Source organism: Zonotrichia albicollis, chromosome 6 (genome assembly GCF_047830755.1).
Source record: "Zonotrichia albicollis isolate bZonAlb1 chromosome 6, bZonAlb1.hap1, whole genome shotgun sequence".
NCBI classification, from domain to species: domain Eukaryota; kingdom Metazoa; phylum Chordata; class Aves; order Passeriformes; family Passerellidae; genus Zonotrichia; species Zonotrichia albicollis.
Genome location: NC_133824.1, coordinates 39,634,730 through 39,648,612, shown reverse-complemented (window position 1 = coordinate 39,648,612; position 13,883 = coordinate 39,634,730). Strand labels below are relative to the sequence as shown.

Here is a 13,883-nt window from a genome sequence, read left to right as displayed (position 1 = left end):
CCAAAGTTCAACAAACTCCAGCACCAGCAGTGAAATGGAGTGAAGAGCCCATGGTTCTAAGGCAAGTGAGGAAAGCTGGATGCTAATGAGACAGTAGTGTGTGATTTCATCCTTCCTCCAGCAGACATTTGGGACAGTTCTCATCTTACAACTGCTTTCATTAATGGTAAGACCTTATCCAGCTGGGGAGGTGTGCTGCAGTTCCCCTGTCTGAGGACAATGCTCAGGGGCAGGTAACAGCCCCTGTAAAATGAGTGCTGCTTGTTTGATGCTATGAAACAAGAAACCTCCCCACAGCTCAAGCTGAGTGTGTGTCCTGCTGTGCAGAGTTTTTCGGCAGCTATAGTTGCCTTTCAGTCTTGGCAAGTGCTCCTGGCTGACTGCTGAACACATACATGGTATAGAAGTTGAGGGTGCTGCTGCCTGTGCCTGTTCCACTGCTTGTGCACTGCATGATATGGTATGATTCATATATACAGTCTATAGCAGACATACTGCTGACATGTGACTTTTGTGCCTAAAAATTGAAACCTTTGCTTATCCTCAAATTGTGTGGCTCATTTAGAGAGCAGGAACAACCAAGATGGAGCATGACCTAAGCACAGGATGTCCGCAAGCCTAGATGTACACTCAGAACAAAATATCTTATTTCAGGAACATGGTGCAGCTAAAGGAAATGCAAAAATGTTCCCTTTCCATGGCTGAGAGCTTCCAGCCTTGGCAGATCTGCCACAGGCCCCAGCTGGAGCACAATGTGTGTAAATCTTGAACAAGCCCCACTTCCCGACCACTAAGAGGCAGTGAAAGGGAAGGGACAACACCTTTGAAAATCGAGACAATATTCAATCCTGGAGTCTCCTTCTCCCTTCTTGTCTCCTTCTCTCCTTCTCCCTGTGTCATCCTGTCTTCCCATCAGCTGGGATCCACAACAGAGTTTAGGCCTGGGGTTTTAGGGAGAATCAAGTGGGGAAATGAGGTTCCTATAAGTTGGCATGTAATTATGGATTTTTTTGAGAGTCACTGCAAGAAAGAGAGGAAAAAGGGGGTACCACCATCCACATTCCAAACATGGAGTAAGCTTCACCTCACTATGCTGCACAATGTTTTTCCATGAATGATCAGTCTGATGGAGGTCTTTAGGCAGAGGCACTGACCTAGCTCCCAGTGAGCATTTTGAAAACCTTAAGTTGGGATCTGGGGATCTGTGGGACTAGGATAGTATGCGTGAAAGTAAAACTGGAGTAGCAACAGACCTTAATAGTTTTCTTTTCTTTTCCTCCAGATACTCATCAAAATAAAACCAAGAAAACTTATCAGCTCTTCACAATAGAAATTATCACTTCACTGAGCAGAGAGGAGAATTGTTACATTTATGGCTGCCTGGCTCCCAAAATAATAGAATAGTTTTGATAGCGCAGTTTTGCGTCTCTGACCCTTCTCCATCCCTTTTTCAAGACAGTCTCTAGTGCTCAGTATGGATGGTTAGCCTAGAAATTTCATGGCAGCCTGAGCATAAATTTTGTATTTTGGCAGCAGTGCTTTCAGAGATCAGGGTGCCAGTGGGATCAGCAGTACTTGCACATTCACCCACAAGAGAATTACATGTCCCAGTGAAAATTTTCCTCTAGCTGGAGCATTTCTCTGACACCCATCTTTGGGCCACTTTGAATTGGCTGAGGCAGCATCCTGGGGATAGCAGTCAGGCCAGGAGCTTGTACCAGAGCAGCATAACCAGCAACGCTGCCACTGAGAAAGAGATTCCTTCCTGCATTTGCATTTCCCATCTTTGTATTGCCAGCTTTTCAAGTGCCAGGGGGAAGAGAGAGAAACATATGGGAATAGGGAAGGCTTGTTATAATTTACCTAAGAGCCCAGTAGACCGGACTGTCAAATGCACTCGCATTTGAAAAAGAATTCTCTTGTGCCAAAATGAAACAAAACAAAACAAAACAAAATTCCCAATGTATCTGGTAATTACTTGGCATTAATGGAACAGTGCAGAGTAAATGCATTTAATCTGGTTCTATTCCAGCTGATCTCTCTGGCTCTCCATGTCTTACACGACTGCATCAACTCCTCTCTCTGCAGGTGAACAGAGGACTCATTACCCTTTCCTTGTTCTAAAGGCTCTAAAGCTGTAGGGGCTTTATCACATGGCTGGAAAACCAGAAGAGAAGAAAGCAGCTTCTTTTCTGACAAACACATCAACCCCTCCAACTGAGCCTTGCATAAGCTGAAAAGGAATGAGAAAGAGAAATGCAGGATTGCAGAACAAGTCAGTGTAACCCTGACTCATAGTGGCCATGGACTCCCAGAGCTCCTCAGCCAAGACAACAGCACAAGAAGTCAGCCTCTGGAGCCAGCATCCTGTGGGCTATTGAAGGGAGAGCATGTGAGTGAAAGAGAGCCACGGAGCAAGCTGTGGTAGGGGAAGCACACGCTGTCAGACTCTCTGCAGCATCCCTCTTTCACAAGTTACAACAAAGGCTTTACAATTTCCTTGCAGCCTAAGATGGATGCAGAGAGAGCTCTGAAAAAATTGTTCCATGGAAATGAGCATCATCCTTGGAGAAGGTGCATGGAAAATGAAAGGCACAGATAGGCATGAACGTGTTCCAGCTTCCCACTTCCACACTGGCCAGGCTTGCTTGCTAGTCACACCCAGAGAGGCTGTTCAGACAGTTCCTTTAGCTCGCTCCGGTGCTTTTCCAGTCCATCCTCCTGCTCTCAGAATATCCCTGTACCTGTACTGCAGCAACTGCAGGAGAAACACGCCCTGCCTGTCACCCAGGGCTACCAGAAGAATTCTGGTGTAGGGACAGACTCTAGATCTTGGATTCAAAGGAGCTGTCACCTGGCATGAGATGACAAACGAAGCCATTATTTTAAGGTGGTGTTTGAGCTGAAACGTTCGTATCAGTTTCTATGACAACTCCTTGTAGGTCACAGATTTCTAACCCAAGAAACCTCTTAATTGGAGTAGTTGGAGGTCATTTGTACTAATCAAATTGTTGGCTACTTTGCAAATGCTTTTCTTACTGACCTCAAACTCCCAGAAGGGCCAGGGCACAGAATAATTGTTCTGCAGTATGCCTCTTAAAGTGCCTGATGTGATGCAAATACCTTATCAGTAACAATTAATAGCATGAGAAGCATTATTTTCAATTTCATGAGCAGAAAGAGCCTTTGATCTTATTTTCTCTTGCTTTTTCTGCAAATAATATCCAAACATGTAAGTTGCATCTACCTACAGAAGATTCTTTCTTCATGGTTTATAGCCATGGTAGCTATGCTTAAATTTAGTTAAGTTTTCACAGAATTCTGCAGAACAAGTAAACATAATTATAGCTAGGAAAAAGGACAACATCTATAAACATACCAGGAGGCCCGGGGAAAGGTTTGTATGCATAAAATGCTGCTTGCTTTTAAACAATTATTTCCATTGATCCACTAAAATATATTGTTTCTCCCTGCCAACCTCTCCTCAAAGCATATATTCATGCATTACAAAGCCAGAACAGCCTGTCAGGTCTGATCACCACCGCTGCACTTCCCAGAAAATGTTACCTGGTTATGCTTACAGTAAGACTATGCCGTTTTTGAGTTTCCAGTGTCTTACATAAAGAAGAAAACTTACAAAAATACATGTTCCCTGACTTTAGCTGAGCTGGTAACTTTGCCTTTGGCATTGCAGCTGCTGCATTTGATGGCTTTTCTCTGGTTCTCTATACAAGGGATATCTGAAAATGCCTCACCATTTTACAGTGAGTCTTGAGCACAGAACTGAAACTTCTGGATTCAGGTAATGAATGGTGAGCTTTCAACAGGGTAAAAATGCACCTTTCTTACTTCTGACGGCCTGGAAGAAAACTTGAACACTCAGGTACCAGAAAAACAAAACAAAACAACAAGCCAGCAAGCAGTCTTACTAAACTCCCCCATTTCTAGACCAGTTTCACATCTGGAGGCCTTGAGTCATGATTTCAAAGTGCCCATGTGTCGCAGTCTTCAGCATTTGACAGACCCTCCCTGCAGAACACCCCAGCATGCTCCTTAGGGACGAAGCAGGGCAGAGCGGGAGTTCTGAGAGGGTGGCACTACATGGCAGAACACGGCAGCTGGCATCCTTCAGCTCTCTCCATTTCTCAGAGACACCCCAGATTTCTCCCTAAAAGCCTGCTTCCCTTACTGACAGCGCCCTGCAGCTCCTGCCGGCAGGAATATACCAGAGATTTTGGCAGCAGCGCTGTGAAATCTTGCAGCGCTGTTTTGTGGGGAGCCTTCCCCTCCCGGCCCGGAGGGAGGAACACGAGGCCGAGCCAAGGCAGGCTGTAATTGCTGTCCCAGCCCTGCGAGTGACACATGGCCGTGCCCACGCAGCACACACCACGGACACTCCGCATCCCTCACAGCCCTCCCCGGCTCCGCTCAAACAAGCACAGCCCCGGGCAAGGCGAGCAGAAAGGGCCCTCGTAATTGTCATTTATCAATATTCATAAAGAACCTGCCTTAACCCCTCTTGTGCGCGCTCAGGGAAAAAAAAAGAAAAAAAATAAAAATAGAAACACAGAATGAAACGCAACCAAAATAAAAAATAAAATGAAATAATCACCTCCCTGCTCATTACCGCAGGGGATTTCCTCTCAATGTCACCACTGCCCCGCGCAGTAATTGGCATTATCTGTTATCTCTGAAGCCATTATAAGGTTTGCCACGGGGCATTTTCTGTAATCATATTTTTATTTGTCAGCTCGCGAGCCGCAGACGGCGGAGCGGAGCCGGGCCAGGCCGCGGGCTCGCGGCGGGGCAGGGGCCGCGCGGCGCCAATGGCGGCTCGCGCCGGTGATGTCACGGCCAGCCAATGAGGCGGCCGCAGCCCGCCCCGCCCGGCGCTGCAGCATTCCCCACAGACACAGGGAGCGGGCTCTTCCCGGGGAAACCGAGCGGGAGGGAGAGCCTGGCACCCCGCCCCGGGGGCGCTCACACACGGATCCCCGCAGGGAACACAGCCGGGCACCCAAGCAGCAGAGAGGGGCTGAATGCTCCGCATTCAAAAGGGGCTGCTGGTTCGGGGTACCCGAGGTACCCCCGAAAGGCACAGAATGTGGGAGAGCAGACACCCAGTACGGGGCGAATGGCAGCTTAGGCAAACCCATCGGTTATGTCTAAAGAGAACCTCTCAATGGAGATTCTGGGATGGCCGCACATGGATGTCCGGGGAAGCTCAGGCCCTGTGCCATGCATTCCCCGCTCGGCGCGGCCGCTCCAGGCACTGCGGCGCGGTGCGGAGCCCGGGAGCGCAGGGAAGGGCTGGGAGGAGAAGCAGCAATGCCGCATCACGGAGCCAGGCGCTTGCCAGCTCGGGGAAGGCAGCGAGGTAGCACAGATCCCATGTGATGTCCCTGCGTGGTGCCACTCGTGCCCCTGGGTCCCTGGCGTGGCACCGTGCCATGTCCACACAAATGTCCTCAGAGAACCCGGCAGTGCCTTACCCATGAGCTTTCCCCCATGGCCAACTTGCACCACAAAACCCTGTAAGTGACTGCACCACAGAGTGAAACTCACCAAATATTGCCCCACTGCTTCCAGTAAATAAAGTAAGAACAGGAAGCACATTTTTAAAATAAAAAACAGACACAAGCTCCACACCTATTCTGCTTCCTTTTCTCAGCTGCTTGTTTGAAAATACCTCCCAACAAAGGTGATCTCTCCACACAGTAGCAGCAGAAGCTTTTTACTGATGGGAGGGGGACTTGGGAATCCTTTCTGAATCTTTGGTTCAGGAATACTGGTGTATCAATGCATTCAGTGAATGCTGAATGTGGTTACATGCTGCTGTTAAAGTAAGCCACAGGTATTTCCCAGTGTTTTGGGATATACAGGAAGAAGATGGGACTATTATATGGGTATGGGGACACCAGGCTATCAATCTATTCTGCCAGTAGGCTGGAGGCACCCACATTTAGTCGTTAACCAAAGCAGAAGCTTTCATTTTTCAATGTGGTCATAACTGGATAACCTGGCTGATGAGATGATTTGTCATTTCACTGCCCCACGACAGGACAAGGTCAGGCTTCATTGCTTAGGAAAGCACATTAAGTTTTACACTCACATATATATTTATGCATGCTCTGATTTTCTGATAACTGTCCAGAATACAGCACAGAATAGAACACAGACCACACAGAGTGACCTGGAGGCAGAGCTTACGATTTACTGCTAACTTAGCCAGCACTAGATGCTTGTCAGGTGGGAGTTAGCAAGGAATGGGATTTACTGTCCAACGAGACTACTGCCCACAATCCAGTATGTTTAACAGAGGAAAATGGATTCCTCAAGATAGACATGTATCTGCCTATAAAATATCACAGAGTATTAAACCTACAGAGGTGCTAGCCTGTTTATCTGTCTGTCTGATGGCCTTACCATGATCCTCAGTTTATTAAAGTCTCCCAAATCCAGAGGGATCCACAACAAGTCCAAAGGACTAGCTTGTATGTGCTTGTTTTAGTAGGAACTTCTCTCCCAATGGAGATTCTGATTTCTCTGGAATATTCATCTGGAAGCGTAAATAATTTCTCTTCAGCTGTACTTCAACATTTTTGAGTGTTGTTGGATTGGATTCCTTAAGTATTAAGCCAAGTAGGGAACAGAAACATGTATGTATTCAATCCACCAGTGGTTACGCTGCCCAGTGCATGTAAAAAATAACAGGTCTACAACCTGCCAAGGCTCATGCTGGTTCTAAGGAGGTTGTGATCACTCATGTAGTTGAATAGCAGGGAGGAAAAACTGGAATTCACAGAATAAAACTGGTCAGAGGTCACTGCCGACAGAGAAAACTTAGATCCTCTAGTTAGGGCATACAACCTGCTCTGTCTTCTCTGGGAATTTCTCTGACTATTGTAACCCTTCCTGTGTCAGGTAGGCATTGTCCTCACGACCTTCTCACCCAGATCTACCACCTTTGAACTGCCTCTTCTGCTAAGAGTATGCTGCTGTACTCTTCTTATACAGTATACTCTTCTTCATATATCCTCAAGAAAGGCTCTTCTTTCCTTCTCCATTTATTAGAAATATGTTCTCCTACAGATCACTGTTTCCTGCTGAAATGACTCAGAGATGTAGGGGGAGGGGGCTAGAAGACCAAGTTAAATATTTAAACATCCATTTTCACTGTGGCCATCTGGTTTGTGACTTTTCAGCACAGAACTGGGGGTACAGAAAATCCCTGCATGGCTACTGAGAAGCAAGCACACAGTGATTATACAAATCCAGCTACTGCAGTACCTCTGAGTGGCCCTTGGCCTCCTGGAGTGGGGGATCTGTGGCTGGCTGTGGCTTTGGAGAAGCAGCCATGCAGACATAAAATGTAAATGTTCTCCCCCAGCCAATCCAAATGCAAGGAGCTGCCTTTGTGAGCAATGAGCAGGCAGTTATGGGTCAGCAGCTGTACAGAAACTCTTGTGCTCAGACTGATTGCAACAACTTGATTTCAGTATAATTTAAATTATCTCAACTTGCTGAAGATGAAAGAGGAACTGGTCCAATATAAAACAGTACCTGAAAGCACAGGTTAAACCACACTCCATGGTTAAATAATATGATGGAGTCAGTAAGAAAATTCTTCCCTACTGGAAAGGAAATTAAAGGCAACAGTGACTCAAATGCCCAGAGGGGACTCAGTAAAGGTTGCCAAAAGCCAGCAGGTTTCCAAAAACTGAAGGGAACCATAAAATAACTTTGCTGTATTTGCAGTTGTCCCAGGTTTCTTCAGGGATTCATTTAGATACAGTGTATGGAGTTCTTAGTTATTACTAAGTGCCACAAAAATTATGGAAATGAAATTCTTTTTCCTCGGTGGTTTTGGTTTTCCTGTTTAAAGCCTTCCCTGCAAATTAATTTTTCTCCAGTGAAAAATGACAGACAGTCTTTTCCATGAGAAGTCTGTCTGTGACTGGTACACTGTCTCACACATGGACAAGAATTCAAAAATACACCAGCACTTTACCCAATGCTTTTAGAGCTTTACAACATCAGTTACTTAAAATTAAAAGTATCAAGGTAAGATCCCTTTATTGTAGCAGGGAACTCCCACTGGAAATGGCTGTACTCACCATATTGAATGACTATGGCAGAAATCTAAAGCAGAGATGATTTGTCGGAAGAACTTCCTGGCTTCTTTTGGTGTCAATCTTCCCTTTTTTACGAGATAGTCGAAGAGCTCCCCACCTGACACATGTTCTAGCACCAAATACCTAGAAAAACACAAAGTCAGGATTTTTTAAGTACATGATCACACCAACCCCCTCACACTCACACAGTTATAGACAAACACTTCTGTTTATACGTAGTCAAGGGGAACACTTCCAGAAATAACAGTGGAAGAGAACTGACATTTTAAAAACAGGAGTTAATATGTTTAACAGTGGTTCTGCAAACTTCAGACCTGCCATGGTTGGATTCAGTGTCCAATGGCATAGCAAGACCTAATCAGGAAGCTAAAAATTACTCCAAAGACCAGGATGGGAAGCAGAGAATAATCAAGTATAAGCTTCTATAAAAGCTACAGTGGAGTAAGACTCTTTACCAAGAAGCCTCAGGTCCTTTAACCAAGCTGAAAATTCTTTTATAAAACAGCTTCAGTGGCAAAGCTGCAGTCAGAACCAGACAGATGTCAACAAACCAAAATGAATTGAGAAAAGGTGAACAATGTACAATATTATAAAACCAAACAAACCAAAAATAACTATGTGTGTGTGCAGTCTCTATAAAAGCTTAGCTTTTGCTGCTGAACAGCAGTGACTGGCTGGAGCAGCTGCTTGGCCTTGCAACTCACAGGTGAAAAATGTGGCACTGAGTGAATACATGTGGCACAAAGGGGGCCTAGGAGCAGGAGGGGAAACTCCCGACCTCATACAGCACTCCTGGCAGTCACAGAGTGAAGAGTGAAACCTTCTGGAAGGAAAGGACTTGCCATGGATGGACCATCTTGCTGTTTTAAATAGGGCTAGTGAAAGGCAGCCAAGCAAAGGAAAACTGTCTAAATCTCTGGAGATGTTGCCTAATAGTGGGAGTGACAGTTTTCCCAGGGAAGTGGCAGGAACACCATCAATGGAATCCTTTAAAAACAAACAAGTTGGAGTGTACTTCTCAGTCCCTGCCTCCCAACAGTGAAGCAGACCACACTGAACAGTATGTGCAGCATGATCCCTCAACCCTCTGCTTTACAGCATAATACTTTTACTACCAGAATTAATCAAACTCCTCAAATTCGAATAGACAATGAAGAATAATAAATCCAGGATACTGTAAAATTTTTCTGTGCCTCAAGCAGCATAACCTCCAAGGAAATTTCTGAATTTGAAATGAAAAGTGGGGATGATTAATATAAATTGGGGGTCTTAATTAGCTCTGTTTTCAATGTTTCCAAAAAGCTAGGACAATAGAAGGACTGAAAGCAGTTGTGAGGAAAGTAAAGCTTGCTCAATGATAATGGCATTAGCCTTGAAGTTGCAAAAGTGGGACCTGAGCTCCTGGTCCATCATCATCTCCTGTGTAACTTCCATGTGTCAGCTCCCAGCTAGCAGAAGGAGAAAGCACTTCCCCACCTGACAGAAAGACAGACATTGGTATTGTCTTGCCAGCTAAATAAGTACAAAAAATTGACAAAACCATAAAATCATGAACTTGAGGGAATTAAAATTGTACTTTTGCATTTTTCGATCAAAGTCAAAACAGGTACAAGAAACAGTAATATTGAGTTTTTAAAATTAAAATCAGTTAAAAAAGAGAAAAATCTTAACTTGAAAATCCCATTTGGAATGTGTGGGTTATCTTCTTTCCCAACAGATGGGTAGTTGCCCAACTGTCTGCTGGGTACACCCTGGTAATTTGGAGAGCACTGTTTATAGACATGACATTTTGTGAGCAAGTCATTCAAACACAGAAGAAGGCTGATATGCAGCAGCCATGGGCACTGGGGTGTCCACACTGTCAATCCTTGGTTCCCAAACCCAATCCTTGGTTCCTAAGCCTTGGCTAACAGACAGTCTGGTAAGAAGGTTTGCTGCAGAATTCATTCTCCTTCTCATATTAGAGACAGATCTGGCTAACTATCCAATATGGCAGACCCAATTCTGGCACAGAATCAGTCCTAAAATTCTTCTTGACAGCTTGTTGTCTCACTGTGCCCAGAAGAAGCTGGATACAGCAGTGCATCGTGCCCCCCAAATTCAAATTGCTGGCTGTTTCCTTTTTCTGGGAGATATCTTACAAAGATGATTGCAGTTACAGATACAGAACACCCTCCACACTGGCTTCAAACAAACAGTTTTTGAAAAATACAGACCCAGCATTTCTGTCACCCACAGCAGGAACTGTGAAGCAATTTATTTTCATCAACTTCATCTTATTAAAAACACTCAACAAAAATGCACTGACACGTTGTATGAAAAATAAAACAAATTGAAAGACAGGGAACATTTACAAGGTTATTCATTTTTTGCTTGCCACCTAGAAGCACTAGATATAATAATGGAAATGAACAGGGGAGAGCATTTGAAAAAGATTTGTGCCTATGACAAGTCAAGGGACACGGAGAAGCACGAGAGACGATGTATTCTGATCTGACAAAGCCCCCAACGTGACATGAGTGAGAAGGACGACAAACACATTCCTCAGTGCTTGAGTGCAAGAAAGAAATGCTGCAGGGATCATTCCACAAGCACTATGTGGCTAAGCTGCAGCTAGGATTTGTGAGCTCAGGTTGTTATCTGCCAGCCCTATTCCCTCCAGTACCTTGTGCATTTTTCTAGGAGAGCCCCAGCTAGGAGATTTTCTGTTTAACAAGGACATAATTCAGCACCTGCCCCTATCTCTGTGCAAGCCAACATTCTGCTGGCACATGACATGGCACAGTAGTAGTACACTTGTTCTTTCCAAACAGGCCGACAAGAGGGGTTTAAACATTTCCAAGTGTTGCACTGGTTCTAAGCACCATTGGATACCTACACAAACCCCGCTAAGTGCTGCATGTCTGTATCTACCCATCTGTGTGTGTGAGAGTGTGCCTGTAACTTCACAGGAGAAGAGAATAAACACTCTGAAAAGCCGAACAGAAAAAGGAAAGGAAAAGAAGAACCTTATTCCCTGGGTTGGAAAATAAGGCATACAGACACTACATCTTTCCTGAATCCATGGCAGAGAAAAGAATCCAAATCTTCTGTGTTCACATCAGCATCTAAATTTCTTTACTTTGGCAAAGTGCTACAGGATTGGAAGTATGCTAATGCCAGCTCTTGGAGGATCTGGGAGAAGGTAAATAACATGTAGCCTGTAGGGAAGAAAAACACTAAGAAGCATTTTCATGAGTCTCCCTTTCCTTTTATCTTTCCCAGGTATGACAGGTTTTCACTTCATTATAGTACTACTTTTCCAATTTATTCTAAGCAAGCAAGCAAGTTCTGGAAATCCCAGAACAGTAACCAGAACTTCTCTCCTATTACATTTAGAGATGAAAAGCAACTTATTGGTGAATGAAGTTTTGGGGGTTTTTTTATTCTATCTATGTAAGATTAACAGCATCAGTCTTTCTTCCCATGGTAAAAACATAAAACAACCTGTGAATACATGTGGCACCTCCTGCAACAACCATTGCAAGAAGGTTCAGGAAAAGGAGAGACCCAGTGTCTGGCAGGCAGTGTGCACACTATGTGCTGTGATGATACAGACAGGAGCCAGGTTAGGACAAAAGACTCTTCAAGAGCACCTAGCTCTCACATGTTGGATGCTCAGGACATGCCCTAACTCTTCCAATTCTTGCATTTCACACGAGAGAAACAAGTTTTGACAAGCGTTAACCTCCTTTTCTTTACTGATAGGGAACTGTGAAGCCAAGTGACTTGTCCAGGGTACAGTCACCCAGTATCAGAGCTGGGATTAGCACCTGAGGTCCCTTGTGCCTTCTACTCCATGCTATCCCCCAATTTCCCCTTTGCCTGTGAGGACACTGAAAAAGCCAGAAAACAGCAGGGTTCTGCAACTCAATATGAAGGCAAGTGTATGTTAAAAATAAAGTCTCAATTACTTTTTCCTCACTGGATATATTCTCTAGGAGATTCCAAATATTCTCACAGACTGCAGCTCACTTTCGTACACACCAAGGTTTGCATCTTGCATTATTTTCTCATGTGTCTGCTACAAGCAAAGACATGAAACTAAAAATCTCTAGTTGAGTTTCAATGCTCGAAGGAGAAAAGAGTTTCCTCTTTAAAAGCAAAGAAGCTGAATACTAAATACAAGAATAATTGTGTTGATTGGAGATGAGCAGAGAGATTGCATCCAGCAGCATCTCATCCCTTTTACCATCTTTCCATCTGCATCCCATCATCTCCACCTTCTCAATAAAAGATTCTGAGTTCCTAACCTCAAATGACCCATTACAAATAATCAGAGATGCAAGCTTAGAATAATCCTAGGCTTTTTTCTTTTTGGTTCATTTTATTTATTTTTTCAGGAGCCAAAATAGTACATCATCAGCTCTCATCAGCTCCTTTCTGAAGGCTGGTTTTTGCTGTGATGCTTGACAGCAGCTTGGACTTCCCATTCCCAACAGTTGCTTTGTGTATGGGATTGTAAACTGGTACTGTCCCATTCTTATCCAGTGCCAGTACAGCAAGGACTTCACCATGATTAGATAGGTTGCTGTTGCACTACAGTCCTATCACTTAAAACATAAAAAAAGGACACTTGTTGTGGTTATTTCTCCTTTCCATCTGGTGGACTATGCCACAACTTCTTAAGAGATGCCTTTGCCCATACCCTAGGGAGCTTTGAGGAATAACTCAGAGAGCCCTCACTAGCCAGGCAGCTACATGCTACCTCCAAATCAGGACTGTAACTAAAGAAACAGGCTGGCTCTGAGCAATGCCAGGAAAAATGCTGTTAAAGAAAGACTCACTGGCACAGAGAACACCAGGACCATGCACTACCAGATATTTCTGGCAAAATCACAACAAAAAACCCAAATGCAAACAAACACATCAGTTATTATCTGTAAAGAATCATAACTACATTTTGTTACTTTTAGCCAGTAGCAAAAATGGTGTGAAATGCTAAAATTCTTGCCAGATGGGATTGCCTGCAGCAGTCCATTAGTGGGTATGCAGCTCTTGTTTTCTCAGGACAATTTACAAGATACTAACAGCTACACCAATTATGTATTTATTATAAAAGTGTTAAATGGAGGGATCTCTAGATGAAAGCTCGTGCTGAAACACAAAGTATTTCAGGTAAGTATTATAAATGCAAAAAAATTAGGATTACCAAGAAACACTCTCTAATGCTCTAAGATGGAAGTCAATTCACACATCTCGTTTTAGTCAGGCAATAGAAGGTTTGGCCATCAGTGCTTGCAATTAGCTGTCTGTTAGGGAAGCAGTTAATAATTTATTTTTTATTAAGTGATATTACATTTACACATATAAAGTACAACTTTGTTTAACCTAAACAAGTAGGTTTTCAAGTTGCTCTTCAATGTAAGCCTGAACGTACCACTGGGTACCATCACACATCACTGAGCAATGTCCTAGAGCTTTTACTATGCTAGAATTTGACTAGATATCCATGTGGCCCTTGTTAGTTTTTAAGATGTATGGCTTCAGCCATACACTCCAGCAAGATGCAAAACCCAGCTGCAGTTATATAGAAAGAGATACACTCAAAGACATAAAATATCAGGTGGGAATCTCCATCATAAAGACAGATAAGTCTTTAGTTCTTGTCTGTCCTGATGTTTACTGTGCCAACAGCTGTAAAACTTTCTTAAGTTTTGCCCCAGAATTAAACACAGACTGGAGTGGCTGCACCACAAATGGTAGGGT

General features: G+C 44.0%; 1 protein-coding gene across 13 annotated transcripts in view; it reads right to left on the bottom strand.

The window, feature by feature from the left end:
• Positions 1–13,883, bottom strand: part of BRSK2 (BR serine/threonine kinase 2) — a 311,333-nt gene that overhangs the window by 83,433 nt on the left and 214,017 nt on the right. For all 13 annotated transcript variants that reach the window (XM_074543289.1, XM_074543290.1, XM_074543291.1 and 10 more), the window contains exon 4: positions 8,118–8,258. In XM_074543289.1, coding sequence (XP_074399390.1) covers positions 8,118–8,258 — 141 coding nt within the window. The remainder of the gene's footprint in view (positions 1–8,117; positions 8,259–13,883) is intronic.